This window comes from Strigops habroptila, chromosome Z (genome assembly GCF_004027225.2).
Source record: "Strigops habroptila isolate Jane chromosome Z, bStrHab1.2.pri, whole genome shotgun sequence".
Taxonomy (NCBI): domain Eukaryota; kingdom Metazoa; phylum Chordata; class Aves; order Psittaciformes; family Psittacidae; genus Strigops; species Strigops habroptila.
Window position 1 is genome coordinate 29,039,548 of NC_044302.2, and position 12,552 is coordinate 29,052,099.

General features: G+C 40.2%; 1 protein-coding gene across 2 annotated transcripts in view; it reads left to right on the forward strand.

Annotated features, from left to right (window-relative positions):
* HAPLN1 (hyaluronan and proteoglycan link protein 1) overlaps window positions 1-12,288 on the forward strand; it is a 60,987-nt gene extending 48,699 nt beyond the window's left edge. For both annotated transcript variants that reach the window (XM_030512932.1, XM_030512933.1), the window contains exons 4-5: window positions 2,890-3,192; window positions 11,755-12,288. In XM_030512932.1, coding sequence (XP_030368792.1) covers window positions 2,890-3,192; window positions 11,755-12,044 — 593 coding nt within the window. In that variant the 3' untranslated portion in view covers window positions 12,045-12,288. The remainder of the gene's footprint in view (window positions 1-2,889; window positions 3,193-11,754) is intronic.
* The last annotated feature ends 264 nt before the right edge of the window (window positions 12,289-12,552 follow it).

A 12,552-nucleotide genomic window follows, 5' to 3' on the forward strand; every position in this document is an offset into this window, starting at 1 on the left:
TGGATTCAGGAGTTTAGATTCAGTCGGTAGTTTGGGAACAGTAACAAGCCTCAGGACAGCTTTTGGCCATTCGAAAACAGATGGGATGGATTATCTTTTGATGAGTTATAAGATCCAAGACTGAAGAAGATGCTTTGCAATTAACTAAAGTTCAGCACTGCTAAATTGTAACAAAAGGAAGATGAGTAGTAAGATCTAGCTATGAATTTCAGCTAGATTTGATAGGGAAATTAAGAAAAAAAAAATTAACAAAGATGAAAGGTAATGCAAGGCTACACAAAACACATACCCAGTCAATTTTGCTCTGTAGAATCACCAATGGCCACCCCCATCGGTAGGGTGAAATTAATGCTAATCAGTTGCAGGCTTGCACTGCAGATGAACTCAAACAAAAATCAGCTTCTATGCAGTCTACCCCAATATAACCCAAAGCTAATATTACAGCCTTGTGCATATATATATTATTAAAACATTATGTCCCCAAGTGTCAAACTCCAATAGATTTGTAACAAATTTTCATGCATATTTAACCCCTTTTAAAAAGCTATTGTGGAAACCTTAAGGATTCAAATCTCATTGAATAGTTTCCAATTAATTGTTGCTGAGTTTTTAGAAGTATGTAAGTTTAGATCTGGACTAAGAAATACTCATCTCTGATGATTTTAGTCTTTTTTTTTTTTTTCCATGTGTAAGCAAATCAGACACATGTACTGGACAAGGAGTCAGTTGTCTGGGGAAGTGGTTCCAGAAAAATAAGAAGTAATGGATTTCTAATAAAGTATTAAAACTGGGACCTCTCTGATGTTTGCTACATGTTTATTATAGCCAGTGATATTTCTATCCACTAGCACTGAGGGGCAATGAATAAATTTTTACAAAAGAGATGAGGAGGAGGAAGGAAAAATAGGAATCTAGAAAAATATTAAACGTCTACAGCTTCTTTATGAAGTTACAGTTAACAGCACATGTTGTATTATATTACATTCATGCTTTATAGTTCAGAACAGCTAATAACTCAAAAAGCCCTTTAACAAAGGATTTACAAAACGAAAGATCCTCAGCAGACATTCTAGTTAATTGCCAAAGGAGAGCAAAATACTGTTTATTATTACCCTGCCAAGTTTACATTTGCATGCTTTATTTTCCTGGACCAAGTCACCAAAGTTTAGTAATAACAAAAATTTTGTTTAACAAAAATAACACTTCTTGGACAATAGAGGAGTGAGGGAGAAAGGGAAGGAAAGGAGATGTTAAGATAACGGGTGGAATGGACACCGAAATGGGTTTAAATGTTTGGAAAGAAGAATGGCTTCATTGCGTGGTGACAGTCTTGCATGACCATAATGTAATTTCTGTCTCCTATGCTACATTGCCCTAGAGGCAAGGAACTTGTTACAGGTGGGAGAGTTCAACAGCAGGAAAAAAGTAAAAAGAAAAATCAATATTTATACCGGTGTAAAGTTTTGGGCTCATCTCGTGTTATTTTGTCTTCAGTCCCTCTGCATCCTACAGCACTTAGGTCCACAGAGGTGCTTGAGAATAAACATTCTGAGCTCTATCTTCTCTGATGCTGTTTTATTTCAGCTTATTATAAGACTGGGCTAAAGCCAACTGTAAAATTTAGATCTGGGTTAAGTTTTTAAACCCTGCCAAAGATCAGGGTGGTCTTATCTAAACTTTTATTTCCAGTTTCTCTCTTCTCTTTTATCAGAACCCAGATGGGAAGGTGGTTCAGCATTCTCAAGAAGTGATCTTTAACTACAGATCTTTTTCATAAAGCAAGCAGAAAATATACTATGGAAAAATCTGTCAGATAAGAGCAACGACTTTGATTCAGTGTTGCTGCTGAAACAATTCTGGAGGTGTCCCCACGTTTTCCATCTCCACTTGGATGTCGTCTGTTATGAGAAAGTCTCTCTGCCACATCTCTCTGCAATGGTTCACCACTGATGAGTGACAGACAGGGCTTTGGGCTGGCCTGTGGCTGGTCCTCAGGCGTAGAAGGAAGCATTTGGCAGGACCATGCTCCTTGCACAGTGGCTGTCCAGCGAGCATCCTTTGCTTAAGCCAGCAGTGCTTTTGGCAACCATAGGGGCAGCGAAGGAAGGTGGTGTCCCACATGGCTTCCTACTAGGGCCATCTTGCCTTGCTGCATGCTGTGTGCTACATGACTCACCATCTGCAAGTGGGGAAACTTGTCTTCTGCTCAAGAAACTGTGCTCCCTGATGCCCTCTGTGAGGAGCTCTCCTTCCTTCAGTGATGACAAACTGCCAAAAACCAGCTGGAAAATAGCAGAAAGGTTTCCCCAAAACCATATACAGCCTCACTGATTTTATTTCCCTGCACACTTCCTACTTTAAGGTCTCAGGACACTAAAATTATGCCTCCTACAAGTCTAGCCTTGAAAGGTTGTTATTAAGAAAGACATGAAATACCTTCGTGTTCTTAACATATGACATAAATATGACATAATATGACATAAAATAAAAACAAGCAAACAAAAAAACGACTGCTGTGAACCTCTCATGAAATCTTGTCACAGGTCCATGCAAAGAACATAGCACTTTTTTGTGTCAATCAAAACATTTCAATTTAAAATGTATGTGTAAAAAGACATAGTTCATATTCCACTGTACTACAGTTTCTCCTTGCTAAATGACTGCCAGAGAACCCCCAAATCCCATCCCACAAAGAAGAGAACTAGGCTGAATTTTAATTTACTTTTTTTTTTCTTTTTTAATGCAAAATTGATCTTACAGCTGATAAACTGGAATTTTTTGATGAAAAACCTGTAGTTGCAAAATTGCAACCAGCTCTTCCTATCCTTAAGCACTCTCAGAGTCTCCAATGACTGTAAATGCTGTTTCTCCCCTTTTTTATCACTTCAGGCGTTGTATTCCCTTACTCTCCACGGCTGGGTCGTTACAACTTAAACTTCCATGAGGCTCAGCTAGCATGCCTGGACCAAGACTCCATTATTGCCTCCTTTGACCAGCTCTATGATGCCTGGAGGTCAGGGCTGGACTGGTGTAATGCAGGCTGGCTCAGCGACGGCTCTGTGCAGTACCCCATCACCAAGCCCAGGGAGGCCTGCGGAGGGAAGAACACAGTGCCTGGGGTCAGGAATTACGGGTTCTGGGATAAAGATAAAAGCCGATATGATGTCTTCTGTTTTACTTCAAACTTCAATGGTAAGAGTCTTCTTCACCCCTAACTTGTAAATGACTGTTTCTGTGCTTAGGAAAGAAACTCCCATGGCAGCAAAGACCTATTTGATTTGTCAAAGCTTGTGTTAGGCTTGGAAAATTTTATTGTTGAATTTACAAGGGCTCTTGCACAAACTAAAGTTGTCTTTGCCACATGTTCATGTAGGTGGTTTTTACAACTCAGAACTTTTATTGGCAGGAGTTTCTAATATCTGTGCCGTCACCCCATTAAAATTTATGCGTACTCTTTAATGCTGATATATGCCCAGTTTATTTCTGTTAAAGTGATGAAGAAACCTGTGATTCGTTAATTGAGCTTTCCTGTTGAATTCAATTATAATTATGATGTTTTACAACTTAAATATATCACCAACACAAAATTCTGATCACCACTTTGTCTGTGCTGTTGTGTCAAGCAGCTCCTGCTCAAGTACCAGGTCTAATATGATTAATACTTCCTTATCAGCAAACCTATTTCTAGCTTTTATGCCCAATAATTTAGATTCCTAATCTTAGTACACTGCTAAAACCATGTTCACTTTTGCTCTGAGCTTGGTCTGCTCTAAACCTTATTTTAGTGACTGCAAGTTTTTTTGCTCTTAATAGACGTTACTTTAGGTATGAAATGACTTGATATCAGCTTGGTATCATTTTAGGTTTAATCTAGTGGCTGAAAAGGATTTAGAAAGCATTGCTGTGAATGAGAAGAATGCTGCAAGTAAACATGTGCAAAAGAGGTCTACAATCCTCTACAACACCATACTTGTGGATATTCCTACGCAACTTTGCACATGTTTGGCTTGTAGCCCACCCAGACCAAGGAACACCGACTTTTTTGTTTATGCACAGATTGCTTATCCACAATGAGGCATTTTTGTCCTGCAGCACACCAAAAAATAAACATAAGCCTTGCTCTCAGAATCGTAGAATTGTTTAGGTTGGAAAAGACCTTTAGGATCATTAAGTCCAACAGTGAACCCAGCACTGGCAAGTCCACCACGAAACCATGGCCCTAAGCACCACATCTAACATCCTTTAAATATCTCCAGGGATAGTGACTTCACCCCTGCACTGGGCAGCCTGTTCCAATGCTTGACAACCCTTTTTCCTAACATCCAACCTAAACCTCCCCCAGCTCAACTTGAGGCCTTTTCTCTTGTCCTACCACTTGTTACTTGAGCAAAGAGACTGACCCCACCTGCTGGCTCCATCCTCCTTTCAGGTAGCTGAGCAATAAGGTCCCCCCTGAGCCTTCTCTTCTCCACACTAAATCCCCCCAGTTCCCTCAGCCATTCCTCATCACATTTGTGCTCCAGGCCCTTCACCAGCTCCATTGCCCTTCTTTGGAAGGTATATATGCTCTAGTCCTAAGTCTGCTCCACATTCTCAACACCCTCCCCACCCTATATCCTGAAACCAAGAATATTAAATTAGGCTGGATGCAGTCAGAAACAAAAATGTATTTTTTTGTTTATTAGCAGCTATTTTTATCATGCTGCATTATTCCATTAAATGCTGGCGCATGTTTTTCTTGCCTGATTTATCCAAGGCAAAATCCTATATAAACTCATATCTTATTGCAGATTTAAGTCTGTACTATAGAAATAGTGTTGAGAAATAAAATAAACAAGGAAAAAGAATTAAAATGTACTTGCTGCACTATTTAAAATGCTTGCAGATTAAATGTTTTTGACTATTGCTCATTAATGACCACCCTTCTCCACAATAGCAGCTGGACAGTGCCTCAGTATCTCTTAAGGAAAGTGAAAAATAATATCTGGGGGGAAAAAAAAAAGAGAAGTTCTGACAGATAAACATTGTCTGTGCATTGATACCGAAAGACAGAGAAAGAAGGAGAAAAAGGAATGAGGTAGGGTGAGGATAATGTTACAGGCAGTAGAGAAGTCAAAGACAGGTCACAAAAATTAATCGCATCCTTGGTGAGTCTGTTAAACCGATCTGCAAGACAGAGAACTCCACAGCAGTAGGATGATATATAGAGCTAAGCACTATCTTGTCTAGTTCCTTACAACTCAGTGTTCTCTCTCAAGGTGTCAGCAGAAAATCTGGACTTCTGCTTCTCTCAGCATCCATTTCCTTAACCAGAAACTCACCAGGTTATATTATCCTCATATGTCCCTGCTATGTTCCCCACTTTTCATGTCCCAAGCTTACCTTGATATCCACAGTAAACCCAGTCACTCTCCCAAAATACCAATTACCTATTTTCAGCTCAAGAGTTCAGATAGCTTATGTATGCTTAAAGCATACATCAATTTTCTCACTGTAAAGGGAAAAGCTTATAATAACCCGTTTGCCACGAGGCTGCAATTGCCAAAGATAGTAGCTACAGGCAAAAAGAGCTATTTCTGCAACACTCAGTATTGATTCTCTCAGCTCAGGAAGAGCCAAGGAAAATGAGAAGTGGTTAGAACACCATGCATTTCCAGCGGTGGCAGTGACTGCAGGAGTCTCCTAACAGTGTGAAACAGAGAAGCCTTCAGGTTTATGTAAGAGAGCTGGGAAAATGCCAAGGTCCCCAGTGTAAGGAAAGCTCAAAAAAACCCCAAAAATAATCTCAAAGAGTGTCACTTGTGGGAGCTGCTATAAAGAAAGAGGGTAATGAGGTTTAAATTTCTGCTAACTGGGTGCTTTTTAGGGAAAGAAATTCCCCAAATACATTACAATATCAGGGATTATAACAAAAAATAGGACTGAATTTTAAATAGTTCAGCAGTCAAAGCAAAAAGTCTTTATCTAAATTCCATGCAAAGCTGGTTTGGTTTTTTTGTTGTGGTTTTTTTTTTTTTTTCCCCTGAAGAATAAAGCTACAAAACAGCAAAATTACATTCAGCAATTAAGGTGAAAAATGAAAACGTAGTCATCAATGCATTGCGTTCAAATCCAGGTTCAGTGTCTTTACTCTGGAATTGTTGGATCCTTCATGTGATAAGCTGAATACACGAAAAAAATACTGGTAAAAAAGGGGGGTTTATACCATTTATGAAGAATTCTGTATGCATTCCTGCTACATGCACAAGGCAATTGTTTTAACAAAGTTTGTCTGCAATTCAATACAAAATAATCTTAGTACTTTATAAAATTACTCTCTACAGTGTCTTTTCTTAGACTTGAACATTTTGCTTTTGCCTATATTTTCTGCTTCATACTCAACTCTTTCTCTTGGTGCATAGAAGAACTGTTCATGTTTTGTGTCTGTACAGGCAAAGCGAAAAGTGTATTTCCTACACTTCGTATGTAGTAGTACCAGTTTATAAGAATATATAGTGATGTGTTTCATAAAACAATGCAAAGAGTAACAGTACCATAATGCTATTCATTAAACCATCAAAATATTGGAAATAACATAATTTTTCTATGTAGAGATTGGTTGCCAACTATTGGTTGGCAACATCTTGCTTTTACATTCCTCATATTTATAAAGGCTATTGAAAATGAATATACAAAAGTGGGAAGTACCTAACTTAAATTTGGAAATTTTCCCAATGTCTGTTTCCTGCCCTGTGTGGCGGGACAACCTGACACAATCCAAAGGTTCTTTAAGTGCTGCAGACCACCCCAATTTCACTCTCTGCTCTGTCCCAAGGAATGGGGATGCTCCTTTTCCATATAGTCCCTCTAGAAAGCCAATCTGGGCTTCTACAATTTGGGGGAATAAATGCAGATGAATCTTTTTGTTGCAGTCTCCCCCACAGAGCCCACGAGGTATAGCACAAAGAATATACAATGGTAGAGCTGAGTGTTTATTCTTTGCTTAATTTCAAAGGTCTTCTGAAGAAGAACAGTGAGTTTCTCTAAGGAAAAACCAAAAAAAATCTATTGCACTGAAAAGTGTTAAGACAGCTAAATATAAACGTATCTATCAGCTCCTCTATAATTGAACATTTTCAAAGAAAAAATATAAGTATCACACTTTCTGCTTATTAACATGCATTTTATTCTATTCTTTGCACACAGAACCACAGCATATAATTGATTTGTTATCAGCTCTAGCAGAATCAAGTAAAAAACTCATGTTAACAAAGTTAAAAATACAAAAAATAAATTTTAGGGATCATGTTAAAAGTGCAGCTGTGAACGACCTGCTTGTTACAGTAATGTGTGTGGTAAGTTAACTACCACAAGCCATTTAAATGTGAGAAGGGTCCAGAAGGTCATCTCTAACTTCTGATGACTGCTAATTTGAACATTTCAGAATAAAATTCTGGGAATCGCTGGGAGTGTGTAGCTATTGTTCCAAAAAGAGAAATAAACACACCTAAAGGGCCTGTAGGGACAGAACAAGGGGGAATGGCTTTAACCTGACAGAGGGGAGATTGAGATGAGCTCTTAGGCAGAAGTTCTTCCCTGTGAGGGTGGTGAGGCGCTGGCACAGGTTGCCCAGAGAAGCTGTGGCTGCCCCATCCCTGGCAGTGTTCAAGGCCAGGTTGGACGGGGCTTGGAGCAACGTGGTCTAGTGGAAGGTGTCCCTGCCCATGGCAGGGGGTTGGAACCAGTTGATCTTTAAGGTCCCTTCCAATGCAAACCAGTCTGTGGTTCTTGAATATTTTCCTAGAAGTGGTTGCTTCTGAGTTACTGCTGATACCAGATGGTGGGTGGGGGTATGTGGAAGAGGATTAAAAAAAATATTCCCACATATTTAATGTATAAATTCAAAATCTGTTTATTTGAGATGATCACTGGATATCAAAATGCTAATCAGGACCCTATGATGAAATGAAGAGAAAGCACCTCACTTTTTGCACAGATTTTTAACATGTTCTTCAATTCTGAGGAGCAATGGGCTTGCTCAACCGTTTAGTCTCCTCTAATCCTAGAATGATTTGGGTTGGAAGGGATCTGAAAGCTCATCCAGTTCCAACCCCCTGCCGCAGAAGGCAGGGACACCTCCCACTAAACCAGGTTGCTCCAAGCCCCATCCAGCCTGGCCTTGAGCACTGCCAGGGATGGGGCAGCCACAGCTTCTCTGGGCAACCTGTACCAGGGCCTCACTACCCTCACAGGGAAGAACTTCTGCCTAAGAGCTCATCTCAATCTCCCCTCTGTCAGGTTAAAGCCATTCCCCCTTGTCCTGTCCCTACAGGCCCTTGTCCAAAGCCCCTCTCCAGGTTTCTTTTAGCCCCTTTAGGCACTGGAGCTGCTCTAGGGTCTCCCCTTAAGGAGCCTTCTCTTTTCCAGGCTGAAGCAGCCCAGCTCTTTCAGCCTGTCTCCAGAGCAGAGCTGCTCCAGCCCTTGAAGCATCACCGTGGCCTCTTCTCGACTTGCTTGAGCAGGATGTGAGATATACTGAACTGAGTCTGCTGAGCAGATGATGGGGTATATGCATTGTACAAGCCACAGATATACACTTCTGGCTGCTGAGAATGTCTCTTATGGCCATATGAAACCACAAATTAGAGCACTTTTACATAGTAAAACAACTTAACTGGTTTCTGTGGCCATTTTCAGCATAGGGCTGCAAAAGTCAGTCCTGCACTTGGCAATTCTCTTGCATGTGCTGCCACCCACCAAGCAGAGCTTGCTGCTCAGCTGCCCTTGCACAGCACCAAAGCCACAAGGCTGAGCAAGAGGTTGCCCCAGCACACCATAAGCCATTGGGAGTAGTCTTAGGGCTTAGGTACTCCATGGCAAACTGCACATGGAGGCGTCCTTCCTGAGAACTCCACCAAGATCCCTCTTTCTAAGGCACTGCCTTAGCACTTTGTACAGGAAATAGCAAATGGGGTGACACTGAGTTTCTATGCCTCTGAAGATGATGTCCCACTGCCTAGCACACCCAGCTGCAATATAAAAGCTTAGTAATAAATCTCTCAATTTAGAGCTGAGCTTGGAAAAATCTCCAAGGGTGGTGCAGCACTCGAACACCCAAGGTCACAGGGGTATAGAGTATTCAGGCCAAGTGCTCAGGTTTTCCTCTTTAAGCTGTTCTGTTACACGCAAAACTTAAAATAGCTATTATAGCTGGGGTTTTATTAGGTTTGCATAAACTTTCTGGCTCATGATTTGTATGTGAGAAGACAAATCAAGCACGCTTATCCTCTGTGGGAGTGACCCGACTACAGGATGTTAATGAGAGACACAGTTAATGCCTCCTTCCACTCAATTAAGATTGAACATTTAGAAACCCTTCTAACCTATTAGCAGGGGAAAAACAGCAAATCTGTACCAACGTTATTAACAGAATTTTATTTAATCAGACATTTTGGTTACACATTGCGCCCCTGTGGGGTTTACTATTAAAGTTCCTCTATTTAAGGAAGAGGCAAAGTATAGGAGTTTTTATTATTGATGTCATATGTCAAAAGCCTGACCTTACTGGAAATCCCTAGGAAATTACATTCAATTGACATATGGTTTGAAGAGCAACTAATAAGCTAGGTGAAGTTTACACACTATCAGTCCAAATCCCTGTTCCCCTAAGTCTGAAATCCTGTTTGCTTTGGGGAAACCTCTTAATAACATAGTAGGAACATGTTTCTACTTACTAAACATCTCTTTAGCAACACCTTGTAAATGCTTTCAAGTTGCTTAAGTAGAGCTAAGCAAGCATTTTACAAAGGGGAAAATTATCTCCTCTCAACAGTTTTTCTGTGGAAATACTTTAGAAATTGTCTCTGACAGCAATGAAATATTTTAAACATTTCTTCTCCACCACAGCTGCAATGTAAATGCCTTTTTTTTTCCCCTAATGTTCTTATCATGGTATACAATTTCCAACCTTTACATAAAGTTAATTCAATTATCTTTATATTGTCATCTCACCTGACATTTCTTTGCTTAGCAAAAAGTGGGTTTTGCAGGGTTCTGGAGCTGAGCTAACTCTTCGTCTTGCTCATCACTTTTTCTTCAAGAAAGTAATCTGAAAATGAGCAGAATTCTGTTTGTGTATTTGCCTAGTTTTTATGAGGAAGAAAAAGGATATTATTCTGGACTAATTTCTTAATTAAGAAGTAACGAGTGTGCTCTGGAATTAGAAGATTCCCACATAAATAAATTCATTTGTGTTTTAGCTAACTTGCCTCTCACAAGACAGATTGAAAAGTTGTGAATTTATTTGGAAATTATTTCTTCAAATAAACACTGTTCCTCTGTGATCTATTTCTACCTCACACTTGGTTAATTGTCAAATCAGTGGTGATAAATAATGAATGAAAGGCTTACAATGAATTTATATTTCCTTGGTAAATTAAATTAACATCAGTATTATTGCAGCTTATGGATTAGTAGGGGAGACTTCCTTTTTGAGCTTTACTTGCTGGCATATGTTTTTATTACCTTGAGACGGGGGGCACATTTTTCTTAGTAGCGCTATCAGTTCAGTGCTGTCTTACGGTGAGGATATATATACCCTTTGATGCCTAAAGAGAAACAGAGCTGCAGAACTGCTGCCCATGCTTTTGACACTGCTAATGAAGATTTAATGGCACGCATGGTTTTGATCTACCACAGGCCCAAGCTCTGCTTCTGAGGAGCTGCACAATATCTCAGCTTTCTTAAAGATAAATAAATAAATATCTGAAAACACTGCTTGTACTTAATCAGAAACAAGGTCACCCACTGCCTTGTCAGAGAGTAAATCTCCAGGCCCCCCTCACCCAAATGCTATCAAAGTCCAGATCTTGCTATGCCGTGCTTCTGAGAGGAAAACTTGTAAGGGTCTTCAGCTAGTGCCGGGAGCATCATGCAGAAGTGCACTGCTTCGGATGTTTGACTGATATCCCTTCTCTGATAGTAAGCTACAGCTGTATGAGATCTGCTTTGGCTGAAATCTACAGTGTTCCTCAGTTGTTTCCCTGGATTGTCATTGGCACCATGTTGGTAAAAGCCTCTTGCACCATAAAGTTAGAGGAAGAACAGGGACCTTCCTCGAAATCCCAAGGTGTCTTCCATCATTCCTCTCTCCCAATCTTTTTCTTGCTGATTTTCTATCTCTGAGGATGAAAACACATTGCAACAGTTCAGTTACCACGGAATGCAACTGAGAGTGGGGATGCTTTACCGTGCTATGCCAGCCGAAGTAAATATAGCACTACTGTTATGTTCAAACAGTCTGTGATCTCTACACCACTTTTTTTTTTTTTACTCCTGATATTTATGAACTCACCATAGAAAAAATTGAGATATTTTTAACAGTGCAGTGCCCACATTGCACAGTCACAAATGAAACACTGTTTGATATGATTCTGCAGTAGAACATCTCCATTTCTCCTCAAAAGCCATTGTGATATTGTCACATTATCTGAATCAGGAATATAGGGAATTCTTCCCTGTGAGGGTGGTGAGGCCCTGGCACAGGTTACCCAGAGAAGCTGTGGCTGCCCCATCCGTGGCAGTGCTCAAGGCCAGGTTGAACAGGGCTTGGAACAACCTGGTCTAGTGGAAAGTGTCCCTGCCCACGGCAGGGGGTTGGAACTGGATGATCTATAAAGTACCTTCCAACCCTTCCAACCCAAACTGTTCCATGATTCTATGATCCAATCCATGATCATGTTCCTAATGACACTTCTTTCTTCTTTCCCTTACTAGGTCGTTTTTACTACCTAATTCATCCAACCAAGCTGACCTACGATGAAGCAGTCCAGGCGTGTTTGAAGGATGGAGCTCAGATTGCCAAAGTTGGCCAGATCTTTGCTGCCTGGAAACTCCTGGGGTATGACCGCTGCGATGCCGGCTGGCTGGCTGACGGCAGTGTCCGCTACCCAATCTCCAGGCCAAGGAAACGCTGCAGTCCCAACGAAGCAGCTGTTCGCTTTGTAGGCTTCCCTGATAAAAAGCACAAGCTGTATGGTGTCTACTGCTTCAGAGCATACAACTGAAAATACCTAGAGCACGAAAGTCTTAAATTCATTAAAAATATGTGAAAAATTTCTTTTCGATATGAACTCATGCAAGTTACCAAAACTGTGATAAACCTTTTTTACTTACTGTAAGAGTCATTTTCATTAACCCAACCCATTAATTTTTGTTTTATTTTGGGGGGGGGTTTTTGAGTATTTTTTTAAAGTACCATTCCATAGATATTTTAAATTAATATAACTTAACGGAAGCTCTAGGTAAGGAAGTTTTAGAGCCAAATTCAGTTATGTCATCCCAACAAAGTATACTTTTCATGAATGGGGCATGCAATACAGCTTGATGATTGCTAGGGCACAATTATGGAATGTAAGGCTACTCAAAGCAGAAGCTTTTAAAAGCACAGATTTTACACCTTTGTACCAGTTTGAGAAACATTGCAAATTAATTATAACATGAATTTTGAAATAAGAGAATCTTTTTGTTAAAGGGGATAAGTGAGGTTTTGCAAAAACCCTCACAATAACATAG